At 49.6% G+C, this 19,475-nt stretch overlaps 9 protein-coding genes across 9 annotated transcripts; 3 read left to right on the top strand and 6 right to left on the bottom strand.

Moving 5' to 3' along the window:
- Nucleotides 1-556: 556 nt before the first annotated feature.
- On the top strand, nt 557-1,182 carry PpBr36_03285 (uncharacterized protein; the record flags this gene model as incomplete). The annotated part of the gene is made up of 5 exons (XM_029890458.1): nt 557-595; nt 663-732; nt 808-828; nt 901-987; nt 1,082-1,182. The coding sequence occupies 5 exons, from the start codon at nt 557-559 to the stop codon at nt 1,180-1,182; spliced, it is 318 nt and encodes a 105-aa protein (XP_029753830.1).
- A 1,787-nt stretch (nt 1,183-2,969) lies between these two features.
- PpBr36_03286 (uncharacterized protein) lies at nt 2,970-3,540 on the bottom strand (the record flags this gene model as incomplete). The annotated part of the gene is made up of 2 exons (XM_029890459.1): nt 2,970-3,421; nt 3,519-3,540. The coding sequence occupies 2 exons, from the start codon at nt 3,538-3,540 to the stop codon at nt 2,970-2,972; spliced, it is 474 nt and encodes a 157-aa protein (XP_029753833.1).
- Nucleotides 3,541-4,655: 1,115 nt separating this feature from the next.
- On the bottom strand, nt 4,656-5,287 carry PpBr36_03287 (uncharacterized protein; the record flags this gene model as incomplete). The annotated part of the gene is made up of 2 exons (XM_029890460.1): nt 4,656-5,083; nt 5,137-5,287. The coding sequence occupies 2 exons, from the start codon at nt 5,285-5,287 to the stop codon at nt 4,656-4,658; spliced, it is 579 nt and encodes a 192-aa protein (XP_029753832.1).
- A 1,014-nt stretch (nt 5,288-6,301) lies between these two features.
- On the bottom strand, nt 6,302-6,655 carry PpBr36_03288 (uncharacterized protein; the record flags this gene model as incomplete). The annotated part of the gene is made up of 1 exon (XM_029890461.1): nt 6,302-6,655. The coding sequence occupies one exon, from the start codon at nt 6,653-6,655 to the stop codon at nt 6,302-6,304; it is 354 nt and encodes a 117-aa protein (XP_029753825.1).
- A 2,968-nt stretch (nt 6,656-9,623) lies between these two features.
- PpBr36_03289 (uncharacterized protein) lies at nt 9,624-10,450 on the top strand (the record flags this gene model as incomplete). The annotated part of the gene is made up of 3 exons (XM_029890462.1): nt 9,624-9,699; nt 9,811-10,209; nt 10,371-10,450. The coding sequence occupies 3 exons, from the start codon at nt 9,624-9,626 to the stop codon at nt 10,448-10,450; spliced, it is 555 nt and encodes a 184-aa protein (XP_029753824.1).
- Nucleotides 10,451-10,712: 262 nt separating this feature from the next.
- PpBr36_03290 (uncharacterized protein) lies at nt 10,713-11,849 on the bottom strand (the record flags this gene model as incomplete). The annotated part of the gene is made up of 2 exons (XM_029890463.1): nt 10,713-11,478; nt 11,695-11,849. 2 exons carry the CDS (start codon nt 11,847-11,849, stop codon nt 10,713-10,715), a joined length of 921 nt encoding a protein of 306 aa, XP_029752920.1.
- A 1,422-nt stretch (nt 11,850-13,271) lies between these two features.
- PpBr36_03291 (uncharacterized protein) lies at nt 13,272-14,334 on the bottom strand (the record flags this gene model as incomplete). Its single annotated transcript, XM_029890464.1, has 2 exons — nt 13,272-14,140; nt 14,205-14,334. The coding sequence occupies 2 exons, from the start codon at nt 14,332-14,334 to the stop codon at nt 13,272-13,274; spliced, it is 999 nt and encodes a 332-aa protein (XP_029752921.1).
- Nucleotides 14,335-15,035: 701 nt separating this feature from the next.
- On the top strand, nt 15,036-16,209 carry PpBr36_03292 (uncharacterized protein; the record flags this gene model as incomplete). The annotated part of the gene is made up of 5 exons (XM_029890465.1): nt 15,036-15,049; nt 15,402-15,449; nt 15,575-15,821; nt 16,035-16,112; nt 16,177-16,209. The coding sequence occupies 5 exons, from the start codon at nt 15,036-15,038 to the stop codon at nt 16,207-16,209; spliced, it is 420 nt and encodes a 139-aa protein (XP_029752918.1).
- A 712-nt stretch (nt 16,210-16,921) lies between these two features.
- On the bottom strand, nt 16,922-18,137 carry PpBr36_03293 (uncharacterized protein; the record flags this gene model as incomplete). Its single annotated transcript, XM_029890466.1, has 2 exons — nt 16,922-17,404; nt 17,541-18,137. The coding sequence occupies 2 exons, from the start codon at nt 18,135-18,137 to the stop codon at nt 16,922-16,924; spliced, it is 1,080 nt and encodes a 359-aa protein (XP_029752919.1).
- Between the last annotated feature and the right edge of the window lie 1,338 nt (nt 18,138-19,475).

Below are 19,475 nucleotides of genomic sequence, written 5' to 3' on the forward strand. Positions count from 1 at the left end.
GGCCAGTAGCTAGTTGTACCGTCCTAGGAGGTAGCTAGGTCCCATCCGTCCATACTTGCCCTAGTTTGTGCATGGTACGTGGAGAAGGGTCCCCCAGCCCACATCCACTTCATCAACCCCCCCTTGGCCAAGGCGTTCTGAGAACAAACTCACGGCCGAATGCCTACCTACCACGTAATTATCAGCTTACATGCCTGAGGTGCCTGCCGTTTCCATGCAAGTCAAGGTGGGTCTGGCTAAGGGCAGCTCCGTATAAGAGTTGCGTCTCCTTCCAACCCCGCGCTGTCTTTGACTTTATAAGTCCCACACCATCACCTTCACATCAAACGACCTTTCTCTTCTGCAATTCACTCTTCCCAAACTTCAATCAATTCTCTTGGTGAGTTCAGTGTACTTGGAGGCTGTCTTATTCCCCTCGTGTTCAAAGACTGCTCTCTCCTCTCTCAACCAACACCTCAAACGTTGACCTCTTCCCCGACTCTGACCTTTCGCCTCACCACTGAAAGCAACCAGTATCTAACGAGAAACTGAACAGCAAAACACAACAGTACTCAAAATGTCTTTCCACGCCTCCGCTGAGAACATTAGGGTCGAGGTATGTGTATCCGGCAGCTATCCTATCCATACAACACACATGGGCTGACTTATATCACGCACACAAGGGCACCACGCTCTGCGCTATGCTCCGCAACGCAAACGGTGAGATGTGCGACTGCACTTGTGACCTGAACGGTGAGTGGTCTAGCCCACCGTATATCGAGGACTTGACTAGCAAATGGTTACTAATGTCATGTTGCGTTACTGAAGACTATATTGGCAACAACGAGGGTAAGTTAACTCCTGGACAGCAGCTTGGTGATCTTAGCATGCCTGTTACTAACGTTTTCACGCCTGATCTAGGTCGCTTCGAGTGGGGTGGATCCAACTTCTCTGGGAGCGCCGAGAGCATCAGCTTCAACATGGAGGGTGATGGCCAGCCTATCCTCCGTAAGTTTTGGCCACGGACTCGCATTTTGCAAGCAATTCTATTGAGGGAGAATATATGAATATATTCATTGCTGACTGACAACACACCAAACAGGTGCCCGCCTTCGCGACTCCAACGGCGACGTTCACGATGCTGACATCAACCTCGCCGAGAGGATCGGCAACGACAACGGCAGCTTCCAGTGGCGTGAGTGACCCTTGAATGGCAATCGAGTCACCCCGTGCGTGTTTGACTTGTTACTGACCATCATACCTTTCTACAGAGTAAGCGGAACAACTTCAATGAACGCCTCAACGCCTCAAGACGAGACATGAGAGATGGGCATTGTGAGGACGGGCTGGAGGACGAGTCCTTGAGGTGACGTCAATAGCATGCCTACAATACGAAGTCAATGAAACACAAAAAACAGAAACATTTGAACAAAGCAGTTGCGTGTGAGCTGTGTGTGTTTGATCCCAAAATCCAAGAATGACACGCTCGGCCGTACCACTACTCTTTTGGTTCACAATGGCTAGATCGCCCGATGCTATTTGCAGCTCAAGAGGTATCTATCTTAGCCAGTGTAAAAATGGCGGGCCTATTGACACGACTTGCGGCTAGCCGAAGTCGGTGGATAATGCCATGTATGCTTTCGAAGTTCTTGCCTTATATACTGACTGGTTCCGGTACCTTTTGAATTTCGATTGCTCTACCAAACCGATTGAAGGATTGTTTGAACAACAAACTGCTGCCAAGACCAAAGCTTGCTGTCCACTGTTTTTATATCATGTTTCCTCGATTAACAGAGAAATGAAATGAGAAAGATTCTCGGATCCGTCAACATTCCACAGGCGGTCCCTTGGGTGCCCCAAGCTATTGCAGCCATGATCGGCGACTCGAACCGCTCGTCCTGAATGGTAAAATATGATTCCGGTTGGAAGTGACCCGGTATGAGGCTCTTTAGACTTTTCTTGGCGAGAATGCATGCAAGGTTGACTGAACGCGAGTACAGTTCACGCTCGTAATGTGCAAGAGAATTAATTTGTGATCATTACCCAGCGTTCTCAACGGAAAATCTTGGAGGAATTCCGCTCGGCCGATACCGCTTTATTGGGCGCGGTTGGTAAAGGAAAACTTTTTAAAAATCGAATATTTCAAAAATGGAGATTTTATGTTTGGCTCCGACCTCAGTTGACTTGATATTTCCCGCAACCGCAACCGTGACGAAGAATCCTCCAGTGTACGATAGATTTCCTGTATACGAAAGATTTTACGTATAGGGGCGTTCAACTGGGCCAAGCATATACCCCTCGAAAAAGCTTGACGGCGGCCCTCAAGGTCTCTCTAAAATCCGGACCATTTCTTATTGTAGCTGCCCATCAGAAAGCCCCTAATGGATCCGTGGATGAACTGGATTTCGGAATTATTGTTCTGTGTAATTTCTGCCAAGTCTTTGGATAAGGTCCTCACAAAGATCTTTATCTGGTCTAACAGGAAGTCTTCGTGGTCCCAGTAGCCTGAACGGCCAATACCTAGGCCGAACTGAATAGCAAAGTAGAGCTCCTGTGGCTTGAGAGGTCGCCCGGCAAAGAGAACGTATTTGAGGCAAATTTGTAGTCGTTTTGGGTTCTCTCCGTCTCGCGCAATAATCTTTTCAAACAAATCATCAAATCTGCGCGGCAGCTCCTTTGGACGATTGCACATTGCTTGGACAGAAATATCATCTCGGTCGATGAGAAGCTCCAGAACCTAGATAACCCAAAGGACAATACCACGTTGTCTCTCAAAAACGGTCTGGTCAGAATGAACAGCAGGCTTTGGGTAGTCCTGCTTAAGACGTTCGTAGGTTAGTAGCTAGCTCATGGTCATATCCAACTTAATCGCATGAAATCTGCTCGGTGACGTGTTTATATCTCGCGTTTAACAGTTTGTCTTGATTGGTTCTAGGGTACTGAGCAGCCAGGTAGGTTCTCGCCTGAAGGGCCTTGAGGTATCGTCCTAGCTAGCCTCGCCAGCATGGTATCCTATGGCTCGAACCGGTCAGGTAGCTGAGCGCCAAGGTCGTATTGAACAACTCCATGGCTGATGATAACATCACCCAGAACCACCTCGTTTTTGATATTGCTGTAGCCAATTTGGAAGGAACTGCACCGCAAACACCGAGTATCAGTGCCAGGCGGATGTTTGGAAAGCTCATGCGGCTATGGGATGCTACGGCCGGCGCGTTGGCCTTTTCCGTTTTAGGTATGTGCGCCAAAACGACATTATAACTGGCAATGTAGCCTGTCGAATAGAAATTGGGGGCGCCTTTCGCCTTTCCATATCCTCTGGGCCCATTTGCGTACCACTTGCAATCTGGGAAGACGTCTAGGTCCTTAACAACATCGGCCTCGAGGGTGAGAGCGCAGATGATGACTATCTCAAGTCTTTTCGCGTTTTCGGGCGTTTGGAAGGCTCAACAGGGTCATCTTCAATAAAGTTACTGTAACTGAGATTGTAGTATTGGTAGTGCCGTCTCATTAACGTGATGGCCCGGAGTCGTGCAAGTTACCATGCTGCCAGCGCCGGCCCATGTCGATTGGTCTCTTTACACAACCTGTGGCTGACAGGCCTGCGTTGATATCCAGATGATTTTCGTATTTGCTATCTCACATTTAAGGGTGGGAATCGGGGCTAGTCTCGCTGGCGAAAAGAAGGCAGAAAGGCGAGTATGTCTTCGTCGACAATTCTGGTGGCAAGGCCGCCTTCCATCTCTGGCCGGCACACTGCACCGGTTGCATAACTGTGCGTCAAACAGCAGAGCGGCATAGTCAAAGACTTGATTGAGAGATTTTTGATTTGCCAAGATGCTTTTTTCGGAGGCCGCACTCCCGGTTCAGTGGCATTGCATCTCTTGTTATCTGTTCAAGTACACGACCACATATGTATCTTGCCTGACTTTTTCTTTCTATCCTATGAGGCCAATGATTGGGTGTCTTGCCGCTGCAACGCTTGGCCAAGGGACCTGCTGATTGGCATACAATCCGGTATAGTCGAATTGTTGCTCGACTCGCCTTTTAGCACCTGTCCGCCTTGGTCCATCCGCGACTGCACTTTGCCAGCAAAGCGCAAAAGCCATCAACATCTCCGTCAAGCAATGAACAAAACAAACCAACTGGAACAGTCTAGCCCATAGAAGTAGCGATACCTGTAAGCAAGCAACCACGGCCGGCCGGAGCCAAAGCAGAGTCTAACTAGGACCTAAGGATTTACACAACACAGCAGAGATAAGCTTACGCCCACGCTATATCAGAAAGATGTAGGCAATAAAGGGTCAACAGCAGTCCCCCAGCCAGGCATTTGGGAGACGAGAGGCGTGGGTTCTGTTCTTTCGCCTTCTGCTGGCCTCAGGGGCATCGTTTCTTGTATTATCATTTTGCCTTCCATCCTTACACACAGGCCGACAAAGACCGGCACTCGTTCACGACGGAATCTCTTGTCACACTGCCTTCAACTCTAACCAAAGTTGGCAAGCTACGTCAGCTTATTGGCACTAGCGTCTCGCTCCCACACACACGTCCCCCACGTCCCTCCTCAGGATGGCTCATGTATATATCCACGTCTGTCAAATCATCTCTTCTGGCATCAACCGTCTCACAGCTCGTTATTGTTGGATGCGGCTGAGATATTGCCCTTGCCACTTTCACAATTAGTCTTTTAGCTTTTCGCTATAAAACGATTTCCACTCGTCAAACCGGTGCAGGCCCAGGAGCCTCCGGGGTTCGCCCTTTTTGAAATTCACAGCCGCTGGGAGGATCGACGGCTCAAAGGTAAGCCTCCGGCCGTACGGAGTCAACTTGTTGCTTATCACACTGGTTTCTGGCTGTTTGAGCTCCCACCTGCCCTGCTCCAGGCTGATTTCAAACGTCCTTTGGTCGAAGACGCGGTCGTTGTACATGGTTTCGTGCACAAAAGCGGCGGAACCCGGGCCTTGCTCTGCCTTGAGCAGAGTAACCTCGATCTTGAAGTGCGAGGTCGTCATCGTCGCCACGTCCTGCTGGGCTTGCTCTTCGGCTTGCGGAGTCGACGGTACCTCACGCCATGTGAATTTGGCATGGAGCAGGTTTGCCACCCCCACTGTCACATCGAGCTTCAGAGTCGAGGAAACGGCTCATGTTGCTTCAGCTTACTTTTTTTTTGGGTATCAGGGGCATTGGGAGTGAGACGAGGTGAGCTGCTTACGAATCCTGTTCCGTCCTCGTGAAATACCACTCCTCCATATGCTAGTGGGTTGTAGGACCACAAACGATTGCAGAGCAGCTCTTTCAGATCAAAAGACATGGAGAGCAGCGTTAGAGGCTGTTTGCGGAGGGGTGAAGATGGGATAGCTTGTGCAGAGACAGTGACCAGGATGGAAGCTAGTATTGTAAATTGGGCTCGCCCCTCTATTTGAAGCCAAAAGATGACAGGGCCGTCTAGTGTGGGGCTCTGATAACGAACAGCTCCCTTGTTAACTCGTATAAAAATAAAATAATCAATGAAAACCAAATACTCCCGGTTGCTAGTTTCGCTGTTGACTTTGTAAAGGTGTTTTCACCGAGACTGGCAGATACGAAGGCTGAAAAGCCACAAGGCATGCCATAAACGGGTAGGTTGACTTTGTGGATGGGTTGGGCATCAGTTCGATCTTCAAAGCCCGAGCCCGAATATACTGGCCTGGATGTCCTCTTCTTACTTTTAAATGACAAAATGCATTGCTTTGTTATGAATACGCAATAAATTTGACCAGAACTCCTTCGGCAAAGATTAGCACGCCCATGACATTGACGAGTTGGGCGGGCATAAGCATGTAGTTTGATGGCTGGATGAGCATGCTCAAGCTGGATTTCCAAGCCCGCCTACATTACAAGCCTCACTTTTTTTTCTCGAAATGCAACCCATGACTTCAACCAACACTATTAACAAGACAAGAATATCAAGTCAACATTTTGGATTCACTGGAGGTCTCGAAGCCTCCGGTGCTGCAAGACAAGAATCCTTCGACAGGGAGTATTCAGGGGATACGGCCCGTCTGTAATAAGCATTTAAGGTGAACTAGGGTAGAATAGATGCAAAGAAAAGGGCGAATAAAAAAAAGAGGTTAATCTTTGACGCGGCTATATTTACTCATTTTAGCTGGCTATTCAACCGCTATAAACTGCGAAGATCCCTTGCCATGTATGATGAAATTGGCTAACGAGGCACATTTACAGAAATACGGTTCGGCGATTTTCGAAGTGCGCGTAGGAAAGCCTAGCAAGCAAAAAAAAAAAAAAAAAAAAAAAAAAAAAAATACTATTAGTACTCGCATTGTTGTCAGCTTTTCATGAATATGGGCATCGAACCTACCTGTTCTTGTGCCCTGGGGTTCCAAGGTTCCCATGCATCATTCCCAGCTACCTTGGCAATGTCTTTGCCTTTTTCGTTGAGCTCGCCTGCAACAGCCCACTCCGTGTGGTCAAGATTACGGCAAGTGATCATGCATCGAGCAGTAGATTCGCATAAGTGCTGATCCAGGTGGAACTTGTCGCTTGGCGCTCGTTTATATTCCCTTTGTACAATTGATTGCGCTGGTAACCATCGTTTTACAATACGACAGTTGACCGCGAAAGTGCCGGTCGTCATGAGCGTCAGGGCGTTGAGCGCGCTAAGTATAATTGTAGTTTTCATAATGGAGATTTTGGGTTTGGACAGTTGTGAAGAGTCTCGACGAGGGTGGCAGGTATCAAATTCTCAAGCCAAATGGTGATGAATATGTTACAATTCGGACTTGGTCGCCTGGGAGATGATTCAAAGCTGAAAATCTCTTAACAAAACTTCTTCGGGCCCGACCGAGTACTTACTAACCTCTCATTTTAAGTATTCTGGAGACAGGATGAGAGTGGTTCTTTGGTGATTTAGTATATATAACAACAATCTGGACTAATTATAAACTCCACCTGATAGGGCTGTTACAGTAGTCATTTAGCATGAGGTCACGGCCTCGCCGATGCTGGCTTGCTTGACGACCCCCCACAAAAGATCCGGCAAACTTGGAGGACAAGGCGCAGCAAAATACAAGGCCGTACCGTTGAACTTTCTCTTCCGTGGGCACACGCATTTCCTATCCGTGCCCCCGGGTGGTTTTGCGCAGTATATGTCATCTCAAGGAAAAAGTACATTAGCCTTGTCTTTGGTCGTCGTAACCCATAAGCCGAAACAGATAAGGATGCGTATCGATAGGGCGTCTATGATTCCCATGCATACCCTCGCCAATGGAAATAAACTCTATTTCAGAAAAATAAAATGCGATCCAGGAGCAGCCACTGCATCGGCGACCATCGCAGGCAGACCAAACCCGGGATCCTAGACTTGTCGAGTCGCGCAGGCTTCTGTATCGTAACTAGAGTTTATATGGAGATAAGCTTGCCTCTATTCTCTTATTGTATTCAAACCCAGACAAATTCTTTTTGTACTCAAGGCAAGCAGAAAACTAGCTATCTACTCAAAAAAAAAAAAAAAAAAAAAAAAAAAAAAAAAAAAAAAAGATTATGGAGTGTCGAGAAAAGTCGACTTGAAGAGGCCCATCGGCCTGGCTATCGAAACTCAGCAAACTTTGTTGACTTTGCTCTGGATAGGCAGATGTGCATTGTTAATCCCAGTTCGGTTGCCCGCATTAGGGTAAGAGTGCTGTAATATCCTTCCTGACCACCATGGGTAGATGGGTTGCGGCGGAAGGCTGGTCGCTGCAGTAGAACCCTCCGGCTTGGACGTGACAATCGGTCTGCAGTGGGAATTTGGGTCCAGTCCCGCAGAGATGGCGAGAGGGAAAGAACATTTCCAAGTGCCCATTGAGGGAAAATCTGAGACGCCGTCTTCGGTACCCGCGCTCGTTGACCCTAGAGAGCTTCTTTTGGTAAAGATAGTTACGTCGCCCCAGTTCTCCACTGGATTGTCTTGCAGATGAGCGAATTCATGTATGAAACTATCAGGTGGACCCACAAGACATATCTTCTGCCCTTTGGACTAGATGTCATATGGTATTGATCTTGTCCATGTCTTTGGGAACTAAGCCCTGCTCAAAAAGCTCGCTGACAGCAAGCTCAACATACAAGTGTATGCCGTTTTCAAGGACACAACTGACCAGCTGTACTTGGCAGTCTTGTCGAACTGAACAGCGAAGAATATCGACGATGGCCCTGCTGATGAGAACGGCTTCAAGTGACGAGTAGCTGCACCATTCACCTATCTGTCTCGCGAGAGCTTCATTTTTCAGTGCGCTCATAGACTCGGTCAATTACGCAATAAAGATTGGGCAGATGTGGATGAAATTGCGCTTAAATGTGTGAGTTGATCGATTGGGGGGTAAATGCAAATGCTTACACAATCGAGGCGAGATTATAAAAGGCCAAGGTATATACCTGTAGTACAAGGAGGTATGCGCAATGTGAGAGCGTTTGACCTTGGTGAGGCTCCGAAGGCTCCGTTATACTTTGAGCGAAGTGTTGATAAGAATTCATCACGGGCCCGTGCAAATAGACCATGTTGCGGTGTGGTCATGGCAAATACCGTGCCTGAAACACTGGATCTTAAATTTGATAGTCGAAAAGTACTAGGAGAAAATAACATTCGTTATGAGGCAAGGCTGGACAGGCTCCTTCATCTTTATGTAAATACGAATCCGAGGACAAGTGGTGGAGCCTTGCCTGGCCGCATGTGTTACCCACCATGAGAGCCTTTGACTGGCGGGGCACCGCTGGAAGAGCGACATTGACGCAATAGTCAACCAATTGAAAAAAAAAAAGAAAGGTATGTAATTTAGGAAGGTTTTTGTATTCTCGAAATTGCTTTTCAGGAAGGCGAATTGATGGCCATGAAACTGAATGATACTTGTGGGTTGAGCTTCGGGGACCCCCTGCCAGATAAAGGGTCCCTAGAATCTGAATCATTCGACTTTGTATATCAATTGTATGCAAAAATCAAAACCACAAACTTTGACGGCCTGCACCTCGACAACCATATATCCAGAATATTTTCTAGAATAAAACAACATGTGGGAAAATCAGTAAAAATCCTACATATATTAACATTGCAAACATTTTTATTGCGTAATCTTAATAGGCGACCTGATTTTTATTGTCTGTAACGGCCCTTACAATTTTGATTGTTAGTTTTGCCATTTTGTACATAGGTCTTTTTTTTTTATTTTGTTTTCCCACATGTTAAACTGTCAAAAAAATATATTTGTGGTTGTCAAGGTGAAAACCGTTCAAAATTCAAAGTCTCTAAATTCTAGGGGTGATCCAAATTTCAAGGACCCCCTGTTTGACATTTGACAGGGTGTCCGGGAAGCTTAACCCACGAGTATATCCCTGAATGTTTGGTCATAAATACATTACAACCAAATAATACAGATGATCGAGCTTACCTGAGGTGACCGAGGTGGATGGATTCCCCACAATCAGCTGAAGTTTACGATGGTACATCACAGTCTTGGGCGTCTACAGGGACAGGGGTCTGGGGTTTTTGTGCAGTCAAGTGTCAGCCTTTGATGATAAAAAGCTAAAGATGCCCCGATCTGGCCGACACTGTTGGAGAACCTACATTTCTGATCAAATATCTCGGAAATAGTTTACCTACAACACGCAAACCCTACAATATGGCATTCAAGTCTCGCGGCGGCCTGGACAAGGTCTGGCTAGGGTGGTTTATCATGCAGGCAGTCGTCATAGCCCGTGAGTTTTCCAGCTATTTCTTTCATTGCTACAGAAAAGATTCCCTATGGAGAAGAATCAGAAAATAAAAATAAAAAAAATCACTAACAAAACCAATGCAACCCTCATCAGTTGTCGATGCGGTCCCATTTTACCCCAAATGGCTCTATGCGTCCCCCGAAAGCCCGCTGTACTTCCTCCAGCGCATCCACGACTTCTACGTCGATACGTACAGGGACCTGGTCGTCATCGAGTGGCATAACGCTGTGCCCGTGCGGCCCTGGGTGCGGCTTTTTGCATACTTTGCGATATCGTTCCAGTTCCCGACGGCCGTGTACGCGGCGCTGCGCCTGAGAAAGGGCCGTGGGACCTCGGGCGGCGACGAGCTGCTCTTCCTGGTCTACGCCCTTGAGGCCTTCCTCTCCACCTTAGTCTGCATCCATGACGTTTACCACTGGGACGAGAAGCTGTACACCATGGCTGAGAAGCACTTTCTTGTTGGGGTTTTCTACAGTCCTTGGTTGTTGATTCGTAAGTCGTCTTTTATCTTCTCTGATTCGCTTCAAAATGGGACAGCTTGGGTGTTTTGTTGCGCGTGGACGGTCAGAAAAAAAAAAAAAAAAAAAAAAAAAAAAAAAAAAAAAAAAAAAAAAAAAAAAAAAAAAAAAAAAAAAAACTGACAATTTCTGCAGCCTTTGCGATGTTTGTCGACCTGTACTTGCGTCTCTACGGCCGCGTGAGTGCATCTGATGTTGCAAAAAAGACAAAGTAAACCTGTTACAAGTTTTGCTGCTCCAAAGTCTTGAAACAAAAAGAAGAACCCGGTTTCACTAGAGCTTGTGTATTGTTCACTCAGTCAAACAAACCAACACGGGATTCAGTTCCCTTTTAGATTTTGCTTTTCCCGATTCAGCAAGCAAATCGTCTAATCACAAAAAATTGGTACTCATGGCTGTAGGCCAATATGCCGTGACAGTATACTGGCTATGACATGACCACTGTAACACACATCTCAATGCCGTGTTACCGCCCGCTTAGTCTATTGCCCTCTTGATTGGAGCCATACCCCAGCCGTTCCCAACACCATTGCTCAGTCCATGCCCCAATGGCGTAGCTCCACCCAGCGCCCTGCCACGGAGCCTTCTAGGCAGCACATAGCCCCAGAAATAGACACAGGAGCATGTCATTCCCGCCAGGAACGCAGATATGGCATAAAACACGGTGCTGGCGTAGACGTGCCCTCCCATGCCCTGCCATTCGACATGGCCCTCCGTCTTTGGTAGGGCCGGGGTGGGAAACCACCTCACGCTGAAGCTAAGCGGCAGCGGGTCGCCAATAACGAGCCGCCTTGTCTGAGCGGCCGGGCCCGTAATGTGGCTGAGCGGCGAGGTGCTGTACGCGGCGCCCGAATCCAGCACGCCGCTGTCGTGCGGGTGGATGTGGTGCTTGGGCGTGCTGTGCAGCAGGACGTTGAGGTGCGTGCTGATGTGCAGGTGCGACAGCTGGAGCGTGCCAGCCAGCGCGAAGACAAGCGGTATGTACTCCATCTTGAAGGGCTTTTCGCCCACCGCCTCGACGTGCGGCCACGGTCTCGACGGCAGGCGGCACGACAGAGGCGCGTCCGAATGAATGTAGAACTCGAGTAGGTGGAAGAATGGGTCCGTGATCATAGGAATCGTGCAGTTGAGCTCCGTCTCGATGCCATAGTTGAACTCGAGGGACTTGCCCGTTTCGTTACAGGTTGGGAAGGGGATCCATTGGAGCTCGTGGTTTGGAAGCTCGATATGCTCCCCGGTTTCTCTGTCAAGCTGCGAGTCAGCGGGGTCTGTCTGGTGGTTGTACGGACGTCATTTGTTTGGCAGCTCCGTATGTGTGCGTGGTTGCAGCGGAGCTCTCAGTCAGATCTGCTCTCGACCCTAGGTCCAATAGACTGGTGACACAGCCTATTATACGTCGCTATCCGCCAAATCTGAATCGCACAACGGCCGCTTGTGCAAAAGCACAGATGCAACTTACGAGCTTCTGTTCAGGCATTCCACTGAGATGGGCGCGCCAAAGTGGTATGATGGCAGGCTATCGGCGGTGGCTTGTGCAGCACCAGCAAACGCTAGCAGCGTCAGGGAAAGCAACAGCACCACCATGCTTGAAGTGGGAGGAGCCACTGGCTGCATGCGCGAAGTCTTTCGAGTCGCGCAAAGGCCCGGAGAGGGAATCAAGGGCACGGGTGCATGATAGTCTGGTCCAATAACTGCCTGCGCTGCAGTTGTGCTTTAGCTTGCGCGTAGACGAGGACGCAAGCAGCCGCAATTGCAATGCAATCGAGGTGAAGGTGGCTTGTGCTCAGGCTGCGTTTGGTAAGGGATGAATGAACCGCATTCCCTCAAGCTAGATTAAGCGGGTCACTAATCCCTATTAAGTATTGATGTCACGTGCAGTCGAAAACCCAGGGGGACCGATCCACCACCCGTTCCTTGCCACAAGATACCGCATCAGAGCACAGCTAACGTGCCCTAAATTCTGCAAGATTCCCCACACAGTCATGATAGCACAAAGCAAACGTACCGGTTGTCAGTAAGCACGGGGATGTGGTTTAGTGGTATAATGCTTCCTTAGCAACATCGGTGTAACAAGCCTATGTCTGCCTCATGGAAGAGGTCCCGAGTTCGATTCTTGGCGTCTCCAGCTTAATTTTTGCCCGTTGTAAATATTTTGCTATCCTCGTCGTTGATGAGTGTATGTATAGTATAGTCTTGCTTTGGGGACGATGTAGCGTCACTAGCGAGATTCTCATGTCGTTGTAATCATCTGGTGTTTTGTCAGGCGCGGTGATGCGCATTGGAATATAATGAATATTTAGATTCCAGTACATTTTGAATTTTTTCTTCCCATAATCATATCGGTGCTCTCTTTTTTCATCAATATCTTTCAGAGCAGTTAATCACGTCCAGAGTCTGACGAGGTGTTGCAGCGCACTGTAGTCCGTGGACCAGGAAGCCTGCGAACAGTACAATGCCGTGGAGTCGTACGTTCGAGAATGTTATTTATTTGGTGTTAGTCACATGCCAGTGGGTTTTCGGCCTGTTTGCCTCATGGCAAAGTAGATGCAATGGGGAAACGAATTTTAGTACTTATTTATCTCGGTAGTCCTCCAGATGCAAAACCATGTATGTTGGGCGCATCTATGTGCAATTTTAACACTGGCGCAATAACCTAGACTAGAGCGACCTCACTGCGAACGTTCAAAGGCAATCTTTTGCGAAACAAAGATACCGCGCTTTCTCCAAAACAATTCGGTCTTAGACAGGTCATGAGCGTCATCGTCTCTAAACTGAATGAACAATTCGCAACAGTCGTTAGGCAATTATTGTTTTGTTGGTATTATTGTTTGTTTTTGTCTCGACTCGTATTAACAAAGCCTTGGTTCCGTGGTGATGGCATGGTTCTGGATATCAAATGTTCGCCCAACCTCGCTTACTTGGCACCAGTATAGAATTAAATCTGCCAACTATGCAAGTTTTGTTGATTTATTTCTGAGGCCTGGATCCTATCCTATTGAACACCTGTTGTACATGCATTGCCTGGCTAGGTCAGATCTAGAGCTCATCTTCCCGCGAGAGATCCAGATCATCCGCACCACCGTCCATGCCAAAATTCTTTTTGTTAGGCCCAAAGAACTCTGAAAATGTGTCATGGAGCAATTCATCAGAAAGTTGCATGTGATCGCCGGGACAGGTTCTCAGCTTCAAACCGCCGTTACGGTCCAGCTCGCGGAGACCGATCCAGTCCTCCGTGTAAAGCTTTCTGGCGCGAAGAGGGATAACCTCGGTGCCGTTGACCTCCTCGAACCATGCCGTCTCCCTTGGGATGACGGTGGTGTCCTCGGCAAAGGCAAACATGACAAAGTTGACCAGCTTGGCGAGGTTCTTCTTGTAGGTCTGGTTCTTGAGGACGCGCTCGTTGTTGATGTCGGCAAGGAAGTTGCTGGACTCGAGGTACTTGTCGTAGTTGTTGGCCGGGTCGCGGAAGTACTGCGCGGGCACCAGCCGGCTCTGCACAAACTGCGAAAATGTGTTGCCGCGTAAAAGGGCCATGGCGCCCTTGCAGAGGAAGTCCGTGGCGGAGCAGGCCTTGAAATCAATGATACCGTTATGCTGAGAGCCAAACGTGACCAGGCTGCGGACGGGTGGCGAGTTGCAGCGCTCGACGTACGCCCGTAGGAATTGGCCGCCCTGGCTGAAGCCGAGCGCGTCGATGGCCGGGGCCGTCGAGAGGATGGGGTGGCTGGCAATGTCGTCACAGGCCTTTTGGACCTGCTCCGTCAGGTTGCCGAAGAAGGTCGCGCTGCGGTCCTGTGCAGCATTGTCGTCCATACGGATGAAGTAGACAAAGGTTCCAGGGTTGGCCGCTTCGACAATCTCGCCAACCTGACGAAGGCCCTGCGCCGAGTAATCATCGCCAAGTCCTGGTGGGTAGATAGGGTCAGTTCGACGTGCGAGAGCTTCGCGACCGACAAGAATGAAGCTTACCGTGCCAGATCACAACCGGCAGAGGGGTGTCGTCATCGTCGTCAGCAAGGGGCTTTTGCTGTGGACGAGCGAGGGTGGAGGCCACCAGTGACCCCAAGAGCAAATGCTTCAAGTAGTAAGATAGCGACATCTCGATTCCTGACGCGTAAGATAATACAGGAGATGAAAAGATCCGGTGGTGGTGTTGTTCGGAGTTGCAATTGCAACAAGCTTGGGCGGCAAGGTTTAAGGTCAAGCCGAGAGGTGAGTGGCGAAGCTAACGTAACAAGCTACGGCAGCAAACGATTAATACTTGCACACTACCAACCTAGCCAAAAGCTTACAATCTGAAACCGCAAACCGCCTGGAAATGGATGTAATTCAATTGTTACTACAGGAAGGAGGACATCAATTTTGAGAAGCTAGTTAAATGTGAATGGTAAAATAACCGAGGCAAGGCAGATACCGCAGGTCAGCCACCTCCCGAACTACTTTCTACTGTTAGCAGCCAGAGCTTTTTTTTTTTATTTTTTACTTTTGACACCCCAACATTGGCGCGCACAGTCGGCCTGAGCTCAGTTCCGAAGCTGCACTTGCTGTGACGCGCAGATCCACTTTCCCTTGACGCTGACAAGTGGGGCATCAAACACATATACCCCCACCGCGCCAGAATGATTTGCTATCTCCACGTGACTTTTTTTTTCATTCCCGCCCGAAAACCCTACGCACACGGAACGCCCTGTCGCTTAGACGATTTTTGCTAGACCTTTTGACGACAGCATCACATCCCACCCATCACGACAAGCTTCCACGACCCAATTTCCCACCCAGTCACCCTTTTAAACAGATAAAATGGCCAAGCTTTCGTAAGTTGGAATCTGATCAGCCAGTCCGTGTTATATCGAGCCGTTGCGAAACCGTTTTTTTTTTTTGCGCCGAGGACCCCGCCTACCGAGAACGCCAGCGAGACGAGACGCCCTTCGAAAAATGCCAACAATGAAACGACGGAGAATTAGGAGGATTTTGCTGCATGTTACTACTCGGCTGGCTCAGTGCATTTAATGCCCACCACGGATGGTGCGATTATGTGGATTGGCGATCTTCGGGACGAACATCTCGGCGCAAACGGCGAACGACTAGAACGGCTCGATGATGGATTGCTGAATGGAATGCTTCACAGCATCTTGAAACATGGCTGATTGAAAATTTGGTCAACAGGCGTGGTGCCCCCGGTGGCAAGCTCAAGATGACCCTGGGTCTCCCAGTGTAGGTGCCAACCTTGCAACCCATTTACACATCCCCGATAATTTGTCATGGTCCCAGCAGCGAATATGTCCATTCTACGAGGCTGCGACCTTGAAAAGAAGACGGTGCTGACATGGCGACAACAGTGGTGCCATCATGAACTGCGCCGACAACTCGGGTGCCAGGAACCTTTACATCATCTCCGTCAAGGGTATTGGTGCCAGGCTCAACAGGCTGCCGGCCGGTGGTGTTGGCGACATGGTCATGGCCACTGTCAAGAAGGGCAAGCCTGAGCTGAGGAAGAAGGTCCACCCCGCCGTCATCGTTCGCCAGTCCAAGCCGTGGAAGCGCACCGACGGTGTCTTCCTGTACTTCGAGGACAACGCTGGTGTCGTAAGTTGCACCCGAAACTATGGTGGAAGCTCAGGAATCCTACGAATAGGTCGTCCGATCATCCTCAAGACTTCTCTGCTCGGAAAACTTGGGTGCAGTGCCCCAAGACGATTACAGTTTCGGGATGCAGGATGATCGATCGACCTGGACGTTAGGAGTAGGCTCGCGATGCTGCGCAAAACATAGCAACAAACTGACCTGATTGTACTCTAGATCGTCAACCCCAAGGGTGAGATGAAGGGCTCCGCCATCACCGGCCCCGTCGGCAAGGAGGCTGCCGAGCTGTGGCCTGTAAGTTTGACCCCAATTCACTAACTTGTCCGGGACTTGTACTAACCAAGGTTTCCCTTTCCAGCGTATTGCCAGCAACTCGGGTGTCGTCATGTAAATGGGCTTTTTTGTCGAAAAGGGATTATAGAAGGGACTACCACAGCAGTTTCAGGGAGGCGTGAGAGGTTGCGTGGATTGGTTTACGCGCCAGGGGATATTCCCTGGGCTTCGCGGATTAAAAAAGCGAAGGCTTTCATAGGAAAAGCCAAACCCAGGGTCCGGCATCGACCATTTCCACCCTGCGCCACGGTTCTTTTTGGCAGGGCTTTGCATTTCGGTTGGACGGCGGCGTGTTACGGAAAACTCATACCATTGCCAATGATTTCAAGGACGATCAAGACCAATACGGCGTTTTTATTTTTTTGTTTTGAAAGCATTTTCCGGTCTGCTGAACTCCTCCCGCTTTCAAAATGTGGCAGTGATGTTGTTAGAGCTGTTGGTGATGATGTTGGCCGCTTCTCTTTGCTCTTTTGACGCAGTGATAAGAGCGTAACTAACCTACTTGTACCGCCAAGATGTCGTTGACTAACATGTTTTAAACGATCACAAACATCAAATCACAGCATCAATTTTGTTTTGGCCTCAGACCAATAAGGAGCATATCAAGAGTAAGGTTGGTCATTATCGTTTCAGACATTATAATTATGGGTATACAACAAGAGTCCCAAGAAAATCCACCCAAGCTGCTTGCTCATCCGTGCTGTTTGTTTCCGGATATGCAGAAGAAAGAAGAAAACAAAAAGAGGCAAGCACAGGGCCGGGGTCAAAAATCACTCAAAGAACTTGAAGCCGAAGCCGGTGTCTTGGTTGGCACCCGGCACGTTGCTGCGGCGGTAGGTGGTGCTCCCCCACCAGACGAAGCTGCCGGTGAACCAGTCGCGGTTCGTCCAGCTGTAGTAGGTGCCCTTGCGGACGCCGTGGAAGACAAACGGGATGTGATTGGTGCCTCCGGGGCTCAGCTGGACGTCGCCCTTGGGCAGCACAAAGGTGTGGTGGCCCGGCCCGTCGATCTCGAGCGTCGCGTCCCAGCCGGGCATCATGTTGGCCTGGGCGGATCCGAACAGGCACCCGTTGGACTTGTACCAGTCCCAGACGTAGGTCGGGTCGCCGCCCTTGCGCAGCCGCAGGTCGCCCAGGCAGTACTTGTTTCCCCAGCTGCCGTTGGCAGAGTACACGATGTGCAGCTGCCCGTTGGGGTCCACGATGGGCTGCGGGCCTTCGTTGATGTAGGGGTTGCCCACGTCACGCTCCCACTGTCCGACGAGAGTTTGTGTGGTCAGCCATTGTCCTTTTCGGGGGAGTGGGGGGCGCTTCTGTCAACGGAGGGGAATATACATGTATATACGATATACGTATATACAAATATACAAATATACAAAGAAAACTTACAGATTCGCGGGGCTGCGAGATAATATATCGCAGTCCTGTTGGTTCCGTGGGCGATTTCATCCTGCAGATGTAGATGTTCTGCTCGACGTTTGTGGTGCCCGCCCAGCCGGACCAGACGAACCACCGCTGACCCTCAAACGTGAAGAGGGCGCCGTCGATGGCCCAGCGGTCGTCGGGCAGGTTGAGTTTCTGGGCGGCCGAGTAGGTGCCGTAGGGCTGGTCTGCGCTGATGACATAGGTGCGCTTGGCGTCCCCGGGCCCGGCGGCAAAGTAGATGTAGGTGCGGCCCGAGTCGATGGTGATCTCGGGGGCCCAGACGTCGCCCATGTCGGAACTGCCGGCGGTCCACACGCGCTTCAAGTTGCCGTTCCCAGAGGTCGCGCCGCCCAGGCCCAGGATCGTCGACGCCCGCCGCACGTCGATGCCGTTTCCCCCCGACTCGACCGAGTAGTACATGTCACCCACGCGGATGATGGAGGGATCGGCGCCGTCCTTGATCCTGGTCGCCGCCGCCGCCAGGCTGATGAGCATGCACAACATGGCCAGGACGACGCCGAGGCCCCTCCTTGGTGAGGGGTTGCAGTAGAAGAGCTGCATGTCTTGTCGGGTGGTGAGTATGTTGTATGATTAGGTTTGGTGAATATTAGGTATTATTCTGGGACTGGCTCTAGATAGGCAGCTATATAGTCAAGAGTAGTAAGCTGCAGCCCACCTGCTGGGATTATGAGAATGACTTCCTTCCTTCCTCCACCACTCCTCCGTCCACGATCCGGACATGATGGCTCTTATGTATTTTCTTACTACGACTCGGTGATATGGAGCCAAAGGTATATCAAGAAGCCCCTCTTTCATAGACCAGACCTCGACCACCTCTTTTCCGCATTGTCATTGGCATCGGGATGCGGATCCTCGTCAACGAAAGGATCCATCCTCGCTCTCTGATCTCAACTCAAGTGACATCACCCCCTTGTCATTATTTTCCTGGAGGGGGTACATTGACAGCAGGCAGCTGCAGAATCAGTTCATGTGAGCCAGCAACGTTACCGCGATTCCCTTCCCATTTGTCTCCGCCACTCGTGCCGATATTATCTCACAGGCAGTAAGTCAGAGATTAGCGGGAATTGCCGACCCGGGTTGCCCCTTACAAAACGGGCATTGTTCTATGGAAAAGTGCCAATCTGCACCGGATCCAGCGAACATAAAGCCGCCCGTCCAGGGGTTGTGCTGATGCCCAGTAAGGCGCAGCAGATTAGTCGAAGGAATAAAAAAAAGAAGGAAAAAAAAAAACCGGGGTAGCTTTTTTTGTCCAGTGTAGGGTAGTACTCAGTTTAAAAAAAGGGCTTCAAGGGGGACAAATGACGAGGATCCCGTGAGATGGTGCATCTCTCCCAGGGACTCTTTTCATAGGTGTTCGAGCTAGTTTAGTGGCTCCTTCCCCGTTTATTTTCTCCACCCCCTTGGACGCTGGCAAGTGCGCTCCAAGGCTGACGGGATGGGATGAACACCACCACCCGCGGCAGGGCGCGTACAGCTCGGAAGACCAGGTTATTAGACAAGCGAGTATTGAGGCTTTTTTTCCAGGCAACCAAATTAGACAACATCAGTTTTGGCTTATTTCTGCTAAGAAAAAAAAAAAAAAACATTGGATGAAAGAGCTCTCTGTTCATCACCGCTCCTGTATTGCACAGCCGCAAATGTCTTGAATTGGTTGACGACCTGCCTGGAGGATAGCGAGATTTTCTGTACGCGTACACATCGCATAAACGAACAGGAAAATAATCATAATAATTTCAGTGATAATAGAATAAAAAAAAGAATACGACAAGAAGCCTGAAAATTGCGGTGTAAGTCGATTCGCACCATTCAGATCACTGGGGGAAAAAAAGCAAACCAAGGATCAAGCCTCGAGCAAAACGTACGTGAGCCATTTTGGAA

This window comes from Pyricularia pennisetigena, chromosome 3, assembly GCF_004337985.1.
Source record: "Pyricularia pennisetigena strain Br36 chromosome 3, whole genome shotgun sequence".
Lineage (NCBI taxonomy): Eukaryota > Fungi > Ascomycota > Sordariomycetes > Magnaporthales > Pyriculariaceae > Pyricularia > Pyricularia pennisetigena.